This window comes from Ornithorhynchus anatinus, chromosome 19, assembly GCF_004115215.2.
Source record: "Ornithorhynchus anatinus isolate Pmale09 chromosome 19, mOrnAna1.pri.v4, whole genome shotgun sequence".
Classification (NCBI taxonomy): Eukaryota; Metazoa; Chordata; class Mammalia; order Monotremata; family Ornithorhynchidae; genus Ornithorhynchus; species Ornithorhynchus anatinus.
In genome coordinates, this window is record NC_041746.1 from 14,197,893 (window position 1) to 14,210,865 (window position 12,973).

At 55.9% G+C, this 12,973-nt stretch overlaps 1 protein-coding gene and 1 long non-coding RNA gene across 2 annotated transcripts; one reads left to right on the plus strand and one right to left on the minus strand.

Moving 5' to 3' along the window:
• The first annotated feature begins 2,533 nt into the window (after positions 1 to 2,533).
• Positions 2,534 to 5,946, plus strand: LOC100083827 (MAD2L1 binding protein). The gene is made up of 3 exons (XM_029047491.1): positions 2,534 to 2,556; positions 3,846 to 4,108; positions 5,021 to 5,946. Exons 1-3 carry the CDS (start codon positions 2,538 to 2,540, stop codon positions 5,531 to 5,533), a joined length of 795 nt encoding a protein of 264 aa, XP_028903324.1. The 5' UTR covers positions 2,534 to 2,537; the 3' UTR covers positions 5,534 to 5,946.
• Positions 5,947 to 10,302: 4,356 nt separating this feature from the next.
• Positions 10,303 to 12,944, minus strand: LOC114805702. The gene is made up of 2 exons (XR_003753724.1): positions 12,773 to 12,944; positions 10,303 to 10,606 (listed from the first exon to the last, which is right to left on the minus strand). It is a non-coding gene; the product is annotated as an uncharacterized LOC114805702 (long non-coding RNA).
• Between the last annotated feature and the right edge of the window lie 29 nt (positions 12,945 to 12,973).

Below are 12,973 nucleotides of genomic sequence, written 5' to 3' on the forward strand. Positions count from 1 at the left end.
GACGTCCCAACTAGGCCCTTGCTCCCCAAGGCCAGCCCACCCCCAAGCGTGCACTCGCCCGATAACGGCCTCACCGCTGCCCTGTCCTGATAACGTTACTCATTCCATCCTCCAACCTGGCAGACGGCTCTCCGACCTCCACCGCTCTTCCCTGCTCCCCGCGGGGATTATTGCCGAGTGGGAATACAGTCTCAAACTACTCCAACTGCCCCCAGAGACACCCATCGGGTGAGGCCGGGTTAGGTCCCTGCAGGGATGTCAGGACTCATTCAATCGTATTTATCGAGCGCTTACTGTGTGCACAGCACTGTACTAAGCGCTTGGGAGAGGACACTATAGCAACAGACACATTCCCTGCCCATAACGAGCTCACAGTATGAGGGTGGGCAGCACCAAGGGGTGAGGTGAGGTGCCAGGGGTGGAATCTGGGGAATAATAATACTAATAATGTTGGTATTTAAGTGCTTACTGTGTGCCAAGCACTCTTCTGAGCGCTGGGGTAGATACCAGGTGATCAGGTTGTCCCACGTGGGGCTCACTGTCTTCATCCCCATTTTACGATGAGGAAACCGAGGCACAGAGAAGGGAAGTGACTTGCCCAAGGTCACCCAGCCGACAAGCTGGGAGCCGGGATTAGAACCCACGCCCTCTGACTCCCAAGCCCGGGTTCTTTCCGCTGAGCCACGCTGCTTCTCAGGAAGGAAGGACAGTGAAGTTGAGAAGCGGTACGGCCTAGTGGATAAAGTACGGACCTGGGAGTCTTGTTGCTTCCCCTCCCCACAGCACTGTGCAGAATTGCATAGTTGTATATTTTATTACTCTATTTATTTTGTTAATGATGTGTGTATATCTATGATTCTATTTATCTTGATGATAATGACGCCAGACTCCTTGTTTTTGTTTTGTTCTGTTGTCTGTCTCCCCTGTTTAGTCTGTGAGCCCCTTGTCGGGCAAGGATGGTCTCTATCTGTTGCCTGATTGTACATTCCAAGCGCTTAGTCCAGTGCTCTGCACACAGTAAGTGCTCGGTAAATACGACAATGAATGTCTCTATCTGTGGCCAAATTGTCCTTTCCAAGCGTTTAGTCCAGTGCTCTGCACATAAGCGCTCAATAAACACGATCGAATGACTATCTGTGGCTGAATTGCCCTTTCCAAGCACTCAGTCCAGTGCTCCGCACACAGTAAGTGCTCAATAAATACGATTGAATGAATGACTGTATCTGTGGCTGAATTGTCCTTTCCAAGGGCTCAGTCCAGTGCTTCGCACACAGTTAGCGCACAATACGTTGAATGAACGAATAACTGTCTCTATTGCCGAATTGTCCTTTCGAAGCGCTCAGTCCAGTGCTCTGCACCTAATAAGCGCTCGAGAAATACGATCGAATGAATGACCGTCTCTCTCTGTGGCCCAATTGTCCTTTCGAAGGGCTCAGTCCAGTGTTCTGCCCCTAAGCGCTCAATAAATACTTAGAATGAACGAATGACTGTCTCTTTTGCCGAACTGTCCTTTCGAAGCGCTCAGTCCAGTGCCCTGCACGCAATAAGCGCTCGAGAAATACGACTGAATGAATGCCTGTCTCTATCTGTGGCCGAACTGTCCTTTCGAAGCGCTCAGTCCGGTGCCTTGCACCCAACAGGCGCTCGATAAATCCGATCGAAGGTATGACCGCCTCTATCTGCGGCCCAACTGTCCTTTCCAAGCGCTCAGCCTAGTGCTCTGCACACAGTGGGCGCTCAATAAATACGACTGGATGAATGACAGCATCTGTGGCCCAACTGTCCTTTCCAAGCGCTCAGCCTAGTGCTCTGCACACAGTGGGCGCTCAATAAATACGACTGGATGAATGACAGCATCTGTGGCCCAACTGTCCTTTCCAAGCGCTCAGCCTAGTGCTCTGCACACAGTGGGCGCTCAATAAATACGACTGGATGAATGACAGCATCTGTGGCCCAACTGTCCTTTCCAAGCGCTCAGCCTAGTGCTCTGCACACAGTGGGCGCTCAATAAATACGACTGGATGAATGACAGCATCTGTGGCCCAACTGTCCTTTCCAAGCGCTCAGCCTAGTGCTCTGCACACAGTGGGCGCTCAATAAATACGACTGGATGAATGACAGCATCTGCGGCCCAACTGTCCTTTCCAAGCGCTCGGCCCAGTGCTCCGCACCCCCAGTAAGTGCTCGATATGAAGGAATGACCGCCTCCATCTGTGGCTGAGCGGTCCTTTCGAAGCGCCTCAGTCCAGTGCTGTGCACCCAGCAAGTGCTCAATATTCATTCATTCGATCGTATTTCTCGTTTGAATCGCTATCGTCGGGCCTCGCTCCGCCGGCGCCCCTCCAGGCCGCCTCACGGGGTGTGGCGGGGCCGCCCCGCGCCAAAATGGCGGCCGGGCCTCCTGCCCGCTTCCCTCCCCGCCTTCTGCCCGGCCGGAAGCGGAAGTGCCGGTTTCCCATGCTCCCCCGCGGGGGCGCCCATTCAAACGAGGCGGAGGCGGAGGCGGCCGGGCCCGAGCGGGGGGCGGGGGGGCTGTCATGGCGGAGCCGGCCGACGGTGAGGACCGGCCGCCCCGCGCCCCCCAACCCGCCTCCCTCCCCTCTTTCCTCCCGTCTTCTTCCCCCTCCTCCCCTCGCCCTCTTCTGAGCGCTGACTCCCCCGGCCTCGCTTTTTTAGGGCGTCTCTCAAGGGCTCGGGGGCCAGGCGCCGTACTGAGCGCCAGGGCGCATGCGCAGCCCATCCGCTTGGCCCCGGTCCTCAGACCGATTCTCTGGTGGCCGAATCTGCCCATTTCAAGCGCTCAGCACAGTGCTCTGCCCGGGGTGAGCGCTCAGTAAATGCTAATGAGTGAACCCGGTCCTCATTTTAATAAAGACGTTGGTATTTGTTAAGCGCTACGTGCCGAGCACTGTGCTAAGCGCTGGGGGAGACGGTCATCAGGTTGTCCCACGTGGGGCTCGCAGTCTTGATCCCCATTTCCCACATGAGGTCACTGAGGCCCAGAGAAGTGACTTGCCCACAGTCACCCAGCTGACAAGTGGCACAGAGCCGGGATTCGAACCCGTGACCTCTGACTCCAAAGCTCTTTCCGCCGAGCCACGCTGCTTTTACAGGCAAGTGGCTTGCCCACGGTCACCCGGCAGGCGGGTGGCGGAGGTGGGATTAGAACCCAGGTCCTTCCGACCCCCCTGCTCTGTCCTCTCTATTGTTGCGTGCTTACTACCTGGCAAGTACTGTTCTAAGCGCCGAGCCGACCCCCTCCACCTACTCAGCTCTCCTTCCACACGCCTGATCGATACACCTTCCTCCGGCTCCTTCCACCCATCCCTGCCCTCCTTGCATTTGTTGAATGGTATTTACTAAGCGCTTACTGGGTGCCATGCGCCGTACCGAGCGCTCGGGTGGATATAAGCCATTCAGGTCGGAGCCGGTCCCGGATGGGGCTCACGATTCTGACCCCCATTTTACAGATGTGGTAACTGAGGCCCAGAGAAATAATGGAACTTGCCCAAGGTCCCATAGACAAGTAGCGGAGCCGGGATTGGAACCCAGGTCCTTGCGCTTCCCGGGCCCGGGCTCTATCCGCTGGGCCATGCTGCTGCTCTACAAATACCAAATGGCTTAATAAAGGGCGCGGCATTCATTCGATCGTATTTATCGAGCGCTTACCCTGTGCAGGGATCCGGGGAGGTCCGTGCGCCTCCCAGCTCTGTTCTGTTGAGCCCTCCCGAGCGCTCGGTACAGTGCTCCGCACCCAGCAGGCGCTCAATAAATACCACGGACGGGGGCGGAACGCTTCGGCGGCTAGCCGTGACGGTGAATGTGACTCTCCTTCCTTCCCTCAGCCCCCCCGCGCGAGGAGGAGGAGCGGCTCAGTTCTCCGCGGATGAAGCCTCCTCGGGCCCCCTCGGCCAAGGAGTCCGAGAGGACCGTCGATCACCCCGGCCCGGGGGATTCCGTGGTGCCGGTGGTGTTCCCGGGCCCCGTCGGCCGGGGAGGCTGCTGCCGCTTTGTCTGCGAGCTCCTGAAGCATATCATGTACCAGCGACAGCAACTGCCCCTGCCCTACGAGCAGCTCGCCCTCTTTTACCGCAAACCCTCTCCGCAGGTAAGCCGTCGCCCACGGCCCGCCTCCGGCCTGGCACGTCCTCCTTCACGGCCCGCAGACGATCACTCTCCCTGCCTTCAGAGCCTTAGTGAAGGCACATCTCCTCCAAGAACCCTTTCCGTCAGTTGTATTTCCCGAGTGCTGACTGTGTACAGAGTGTACAGAGTGCTGTGCTCTAGTGTGCGCTATAACGGGCCCTCATCTCCTCTTCTCCCGCTCCCTTTTGGGTGGCCCTGTTCCGTTCCCTTTATTCACCCCTCCCTCGGCCCCACAGCGCTTAGGTGCCCGTGCCTAATTTATGTACGTTAATGTCCGTCTCCCCGCTCCAGACTGTAAGCTCTAGGGAGGGTCTGCCAACTCGGTTGTATTTATACGGTCCTCTCCCAAGCTCTTAGTGCAGTGCTCCGCACACGGTAAGCGCTCACGCCAGCGGGGTCACCCGGCCGGGGTGGAACGAGAGAAGAGGAGCGGCGTGGCCTAGCGGATGAGACCACGGGCCTCGAAGTCAGAAGGACGCGGGTCCTCGTCCCGGCTCCCCACTCGTATGCCGTCTGATTAGCTTGTATCCACCCCAGCGCTTAGTAGAGGGCCTGTCACGGAGCAAGCGTTGAGCAAATACCTTCAAGATAAGAGGAGAGAGCCCGAGTTCAATATAGACCTCTACTAAGGGGCGCCCCTCCGGGATGACCGGCACGGGGGGGAGCGGATCGGCTAGACGGTCTCCGAGGGAGACCGTTCGGGCCGTGGGATCGATCCGACGGGGGGGAGGAAGCGGGGCCGGGAAGCCGTCGCAGGAAAGCGAGTGGGAGGCGTTCGGGCTGGGGTGAGGAATGATGGGGAAGGGGTGGATCTGTGAGGGGGCGGGGGGCAGAGTCGGGTCCTTCAGAGACAGGTCCGGCTGCTTCCCCGCAGGCAGAAGACGTGGCGAGGCGGAAAGCCCGGGCCGCCACCGAGCCGAGCAGCAGGAAGTGCCAGCAGGCCCTGGCCGAACTGGAGGGACTCACGAGCCGCTTGGAGAGGTTCTTCTCCCGGACGCCGGTGCCCCGGGTGCTCATCCTGCTGGGGGGCAGCGCCCTGAATCCCAAGGAGTTCTACGAGCTGGACCTGGCCCGGCTGAGCTGGGGCGCCGGGGAGGGCAGCCCGAGCATCCCCGCCTGCCTGCGCCGCCTCTTCCGGGCCCTCTTCCTGGCCGACGCCTTCAGCGAGCTGCAGGCCGCGCCCGCCATGGGCACCCTCGTCATGGCCCAGGGCCACCGAGAGTGCGGGGAGGACTGGCTGCGCCCCAAGCTCAACTACCGCGTGCCCACCCGGGGCCGCAAGCTGACTCTGACGCTGTCCTCCGAAGGGGGGGACGGGCCAGACTGGGCCTGGGACGACTACGTCTGGTTTCAGGCCCCCCTGACGCTGAGGGGCTTCCGGGAGTGAGGGGCTCCCGCCGGCGCGGGCCGGGCGAGGCTGGGGCTTGGTCCCCGGGCTCCTCCGGCTCTTCCTCGGAAATCTCAACCGCCGAGCCGCCTTCCCCTTCTCTCGGGGTCTCTCCTGACAACGAGAGCCACGTGGCTGAAGACCCGGCCGTTCTCGCGTCTCATTCGCGGCCTGGGTTTCTCCGGGCGGGGCACGGGGGCCGACCCGCCCGGCGGCCTGCCCGGATGAGGCCGGCCTCGCCCGCCTCTGCTAGGTGGGGACGGATCTCCGCTCCCACCTTGGCCGTCTGGGTCCCGGACGTTTGCTCCCTGCCAATGAAACGTGCGTCCGGACGCGGGTCGGACGGTGCGAGGGTGTTCGGCATAATAACGAAAATGAGTGTATTAAATTGCCCCGGAGATTGTTTCCTGGCATCTGCTGCTCTGGAAGGTTCCTGTCGGTCTCGAGGCTACAGAAGTCGGGAGGAGGGGAACTGCCGGGAGAGGGTAGTCTGGCAAAAGCTGGGACGGATCCAATTTGGGGCGATGGGCGTATTTTTCCTTCCCACGGAAATCCAAGATACACGGCTAGAGCCTTTCCGGTTCCAGGCCCGCCCCGGAGTACCGAGTGTGGACTCGGGTAGCCATCTCCAGGTCTGTGGTTTCGGAGTTGGTCTGGAAGCGGGACCTCTTTGTGGAGAAATTAAATCCCCGAGCCTTTGACATTTGGACCCTGGCTGTTCCTCTGTCAGTCCAGAGGGGGTTTTTATGGTATTTTTTAAATACTCTGTGCCCTAATCGCTGGAGTAAATACAAGCTAATCGGGTTGGACACGGTCCCTGTCCCCCATGGGGTGCACAATCTTAATCCCCGTTTTAGCGATGAGGGAACTGAGGCACAGAGGAATTACGTGACTTACCTAAGGTCACTCAGGTGGTGGGGCCAGGATTAGAACACAGGTCCTACTTACTGCCCTGGCCCGGGCTCTCTCCACTAGGCCAGGTCTTAGAGTTAGTTGTATTCACTGAGCTCATACTGTGTGCAGAGCACTGTCCCAGGTGCTTGGGAGAATACAACGTAACGCGATAAGAGACTCATTCCCTGCGCGCAGTGAGCTTAGAGTCTAGACCCACCCCCCAAGGAGATGCAGACTCGGGGCCCAGGGAGCGTTCGGATGGCCTGATTTCTGGGTGGGAGAGAGAGGGGAGAGCAAGGGGAGACGGGAGAATTTCAGTTGTATTTATTGGGTGCAGAGCACTCTACTAAGCACTCGGGAGAGTACAAAATAACAAGAGTTGGTAGGGTTCCAAGGCTGTTTACACTAGGGAGGGTGTGGCAAGATACCAGACATGAGTGGTTTGAGCCCCTGAGTCAGCTTCCTGGAGCCTTCTGGCAAACAGGGATATGGGCTGACTCTACTTACTGTGACTTGGTTTCCTCTCCTCTCTCATTCTCACAGCTGCAGAGAGAACAGTGTCTCCCACGTTGTCCCCCACCGCCTGGGAAAGGCAGCCTGGAGCGGGGAAAGACAGCAGGGGGGTTGGTTTCCCAGGGCTTGGTGACTGGGGTCAGCGAAGCACCCCCTCCCGCTTTTCTCCCCAACTCCCCGTCTCTGGTCCGTGAGCGGCAGCGTGGGCTAATGGAAAGAGCACGGGGCTGGGAGTCAGAGGACCTGGGTTCTAATCCCGGCTCCGCCACTTACCCGCTAGCGGGAGCCACTTAACCTTGTGCCCTGGTTTCCTCATCCGTGAAATGGGGGATTCAGATGCCCGTTCTCCCTCCTTAGACTGTGACCCTCACGAGGGACTTCTATCTACCCCAGGGCTTAGAACAGTGGTCGACGCACAGTGAGTGCTTAAATAAAATAATAATATTAATAGTAATAATTTGGGCAGGGGTACACTCCTCTTAGCTGTCAAGTGCTCCTCCCCGACTACAGCCCTGGCCCCGCGCAATTTTCATCTATCTGCCTCTGATTCAGAGCCACATCCCTCTATTTTATGCTCTCTCAAATCTCTCAAGTGTGTGGAGATTTTTCCCTTTCTAGTTGGGAGATTTCTAGAGCGGGCAGACCGGCTGGGCAGTAGGGCACTAATTGGAAGAGGTAACTCTCCTTCAGCCGAAGCTTCACGGAGATCAAGGCACCGAGAGGCGGTCTCGAAAACAGGTGTGGTATCAAGCACGGCGAGGAACCATCCTTACTTGCATGTAGTGGTGAATGGATCGTGCACTGACATTTTCAGATCTTATCCAGCAAGCGAGGTTGCGGTTTCCCCGTCGACCGGGTCGGCTTTGAAAATGAAAGCCTAAAAGCAGCGTGAGCCCGGGCCTGGGAGTCAGAAGGACCTGGGTTCTCCTCCCAGCTCCACCACCCGGCTGCCGCCGTGACCTTGGACAAGTCACTTCACTCCTCTGGGCCTCAGTTACCTCATCGGTAAAATGGGGATTGAGACTGTGAGCCCTGTGTGGGACAAGGAGCGTGTCCAACCCCATTAGCTTCACTCTGGGCCTCAGTTACCTCAGCAGTAAAATGGGGATTAATAATAATAATGTTGGTATTTAAGTGCCTGTGTGCCAAGCACTGTTCTAAGCCCTGGGGTAGATACAAGGTAATCAGATTGTCCCATGTGGGGCTCACTGTCTTCATCTCCATTTTGCAGATGAGGAAACCGAGGCACAGTGAAGTGACTTGCCCGAGGTCCCGCCGCTGACGAGTGCCGGAGCCGGGATTAGAACTCATGACCTCTGACTCCCAAGCCCGGGCTCTTTCCACTGAGCCACGCTGCTTCTCTAATTAAGACTGTGAGCCCCGTGTGGGACGGGGACTGCGCCTAGTCCAATTATCTCGGATTTACCCCAGCGCTTAGAATAGCGCTTGGCACATAGTTAAGCGCTTAGCAGAGGGCTTGTTTGGCCAGCTGGCTCCCCCCGCTGCCCATCCGAGGAAACGCCGGTGACCCCCTTCCCTGGGAGCCGGGGGAGAATCCGGGGGAAAATGTTGATGTGGCGCGTCTCTTTGCCCCGTCCGGGGGAAGTACGGGGGGCTGGGTCGGTGGTGGAATCTGCGCCACCCCCAACTGCCTGACTGGATTCTCCCCTCTGACTCTCCATCTCACCCTCCACCCTGGGGCCTGCGCCCTACGGAGGGGCGCGATGGACCAAGGCGCCCAGTTGGGGGGCCGAGGCAATCGTTCATCTGAAAAGGGCCGACCGTTAAGGCCCGGGTTCCGAAGCGAAAGCCGACAGAGAGCGAAATCGTCCAGCCGGAGCGGAAATCGGCACCGACCGTTGCCTCGATTCTTTATCTCGGCTGCGGAGCTTGAATGAATCAGGCTTAGACGGTCTCCGGCTAGGCCGTGTTCTCGCCCTCCCCTATCTACCCAGCCTCACGGGACAGGACCGGAAGCCCCCGGCGGAGAAGGTGGCCGTGAAAAACGGGTAGGTCGGAGGAAGAAGCTGAAAAGAGCGGCTTTAAAAAAACTGACCTACTAAAAATCTGGAGGCTGCCCCAGTAAAGCACGTTCTATAGAACAAAGGGCCAGATGACCAAACGGAAACTCTGCGGGAGTAACCGGAAGAGTTAAAGTTCACCGGAGGGGGGGAAGACGTTATTTAAAATGTCTTCTAGCAGGGAAGCCTAAAAAGAGAGGCGGGACGAGTACCGATGGGAAATTAAATAGGTCAAAAAGGAGTTTGAAGAGATGATTCAAGTGTTCCGAAAGCAGAAAGGGAGCTTGGCATTCTTGGCGTTGGCAGGCTTAAAGATGTACTCGATGCAATGAATTATTTAATGCAGCCTGTACTGAAGAAGGTATTAGATGGAGATTGCCATCTAATTGGGTTTTTTGTTTTGTTTTAGCAAACAGGCCCAAGAATTGGTTCTAATTGTGGAGACCACAGAACATGTCTCAGGTCAAATCGACAAACTAGATAGAGAATCCTTAGGCCCGGATGGCATCCCCTCCAAAGCTCTGAAGGAGGAGGACACAGAGGGGCCGGTTTTGAGCGTGCGGAACCCACTGTTTCCCCAACCTGGAACCAAGGCATGGGCAAACTGCCAGTGTAACTCATTTATAAGACGGGTGGCACGGGTTGATCTGGGGAATCTCAATTCGGGGCCAGGCAAATTGGTAGAATCTATAATTACCTTCGGGATCATTAAGCTCTTAGGGACACAGGGTCTGTTGGGAGAAAGGTAAGGCGGTTTCTGTAAGGGGATACACCTCACTGTTTTTCCGAACCCCGATAAAGGGGTAAATAAATGTGGATAGAGGGGAACCAGTAGGCAGCCCCAAAGTTTAGTTTTTCCTAAAAGTACTGTAGGGTTGGAACGGAAACTCAGGGATGGAAGATGGGCTCAAAGGAAAGAAAAGAGAGGAGCGAGCAGCCATTTCAGGGTGAAGGGTGGATAGGGGATCGGCTCGGAGAACTACGCTAGAATCACGTTATCTTTTAAGTGGTCTGAATGAGCAGTGAAATCTCTTTAGTCTTCAAAATGCACTGCTGATGGGGAGAATGAAAGAAGATCTGATCTTTTTCTTAGGATATCTGTGCTTACTATGTGCCAGACACTACTAACCGCGGTATTCAATCGTATTTATTGAGCGCGTACTACGTGCGGAGTACCCTACTAAGCACTCGGAAAATACACTTCTGCAGTAAAGAAGAGACGATCCCTGCCCACACCGGGTTTACTGTCTAGAAGGGGGAGACAGACAAAATAAGTAAACGGGCATCGATGTAAGTAAATAGAATTATAGCTATATACACATCAAAACAAGCAAGCAGGCATCAATATAAATAAATAGAATTACAGATGTATACTTAAGTCCTGTGGGGCGGGGAGCAGGGGGGCAGAACAAAGGGAGGGTAGAGACAAGCCTATCGGGTTGGATACAGTCTAAGTCCCACGTGGGGCTCACAGTCTTAAATCCCCATTTTACAGATGAGGTGACTGTGGCCCAGAGAAGTGAAATCACACAGGTGGCACAGCGGGTACGCGGCGGAGCCGGGATTAGAATACGGGTCCATTTAACTTCTGGGTTCAAGCTCTTTCCAGTAGGCCACACCGCTTCCCCGAACCGAGGGACTGCGCCTATGAAGAAGGAACGCGAGCGTATGCAAAATCATGGATTTTAGGGACCGATGATCCAAACTACATACGGATGAGCTCTGAGTCCTTCCTTACAATTCAGGGAAGGGACTTTAAAGTCACTGTTGATGAACCGATGAATGACGGCAGCCATAAAAGGCCACCCAAATTTGGGAAAGGGATAGGAAAACGAGGCCTCATCTCGCAACTCTGCATTACGGGTAAGTGCTCCAAACGCTGAAGAGTTTTAGTCGCCGTACCTTCGGAGGGACATAATGGCGCAGGGTAAAGTGCAGATTAGGTGAACGGGGGGTCTCCGGCTCAGAAAAACAAGGACTGAGAAGATAATAATAATAATAATAGTGGTATTTGTTTAGTAAAGTTGCCACATTTTAGACGGGACATATGGTGCAGGGTAAAGTGCAAATCAGCTGACCGGGGTCTCCAGAAAAACGAAGGCTAAGAGAAGATTATAATACAATTATATCATAATAATAGTATTTATTTAGTAAGCGCTTAACACTCTTATTATTCTCTTAGCCTTTGCATTCGTTATGTGCTTACTATGTGCCCCGGCCCTGGAGGATAGAAGCCAACCGGGTTGGACGCGGCCCCTGTCCCGCTGCCAGTCTCCATCCCCACTTTCCGGATGAGGGAATCGAGGCCCAGAGGGGTAAATTCCTTCATTCAATCATACGGAGCGCATACTGTGTGCTGAGCACCGTCCTAAGCGCTTGGAAAGGACGATTTGGCAACAGAAAGAGACAATCCCTACCCAACAACGGGCACAGCGTCTAGAAGAGGGGAGACGGACGGCAAGAGAAAACCAGTAGAGAGGCGTCGGTCACCCGGCAGCCCCGTGGCGGGGCGGGCATTAGAACTCAGGTCCTTCTGATTCCCAAGCCCGTGGGGGGCAGGGAGGGGGCGTGCTCTACTATCGTAGGGTGGCTCTTTGGAAAGAGCCCGGGTTTAGGAGTCAGGGGTCGTGGGTGCTAATCCCTGCTCCGCCACCTGACGGCTGTGTGACTTTGGGCAGGTCACTTCAGTACTCGGTGCCTCGGTTCCCTCATCTGTAAAATGGGGATTTAATACAACAATAACGTCGGTGTTCGTTAAGCGCTTACTATGGGCCGAGCACTCCTCTAAGCGCCGGGGTAATAATGTTGGTATTTGTTAAGCGCTTACTATGTGCTAAGCACTCTCCTAAGCGCCGGGGTAATAATGATAATGTTGGGATTTAAGTGCTTACTATGTGCCCAGCACTCTTCTAAGCGCCGGGGTGATAATAGTAATGTTGGTATTTGTTAAGGGCTTACTATGTGCCCAGCACTCCTCTAAGCGCCGGGGTGATAATAGTAATGGGGGTATTCGTTAAGCGCCTACTCTGTACCGGGCACTCTTCTAAGCGCCGGGATGATGACGATGGGATTTGTTAAGCGGTTACTATGTGCCCAGCACTCCTCTAAGCGCCGGGGTGATAATAGTAATGTGGGTATTCGTTAAGCGCCTACTCTGTACCGGGCACTCTTCCAAGCGCTGGGATGATAATGATAACGATGGGATTTGTTAAGCGCTTACTATGTGCCCAGCACTCTTCTGAGCCCTGGGGTGATAATAGTAATGGGGGTATTCGTTAAGCGCCTACTCTGTACCGGGCACTCTTCTAAGCGCCGGGATGATGACGATGGGATTTGTTAAGCGGTTACTATGTGCCCAGCACTCCTCTAAGCGCCGGGGTGATAATAGTAATGTGGGTATTCGTTAAGCGCCTACTCTGTACCGGGCACTCTTCCAAGCGCTGGGATGATCATGATAACGATGGGATTTGTTAAGCGCTTACTATGTGCCCAGCACTCTTCTGAGCCCTGGGGTGATAATAGTCATGGGGGTATTCGTTAAGCGCCTACTCTGTACCGGGCACTCTTCTAAGCGCCGGGATGATGACGATGGGATTTGTTAAGCGGTTACTATGTGCCCAGCACTCCTCTAAGCGCCGGGGTGATAATAGTCATGTGGGTATTCGTTAAGCGCCTACTCTGTACCGGGCACTCCTCCAAGCGCTGGGATGATCATGATAACGATGGGATTTGTTAAGCGCTTACTCCGTGCCCAGCACCCTTCTAAGCGCTGGGGTAATCACGACAACGTCGGGGTCCGTGAAGCGCTTACCACGCGCCCAGCGCTCTTCTGAGCGCGGGGGTAATCGTCCCCGACGACGGGATCGTGGCGAGCGCTTAACTCGGCGGCCAGCACCGTCGGCGGATAGAAGGTGCCCCGGCGGGGCTCCCGGTCCTCACCCCCCCCGTCTGCCGGCGGCGGGAGGCGCCGTTGGGGGCCGTCGGTTGGGGCGGTTGCCGGGGCGACCCGAGA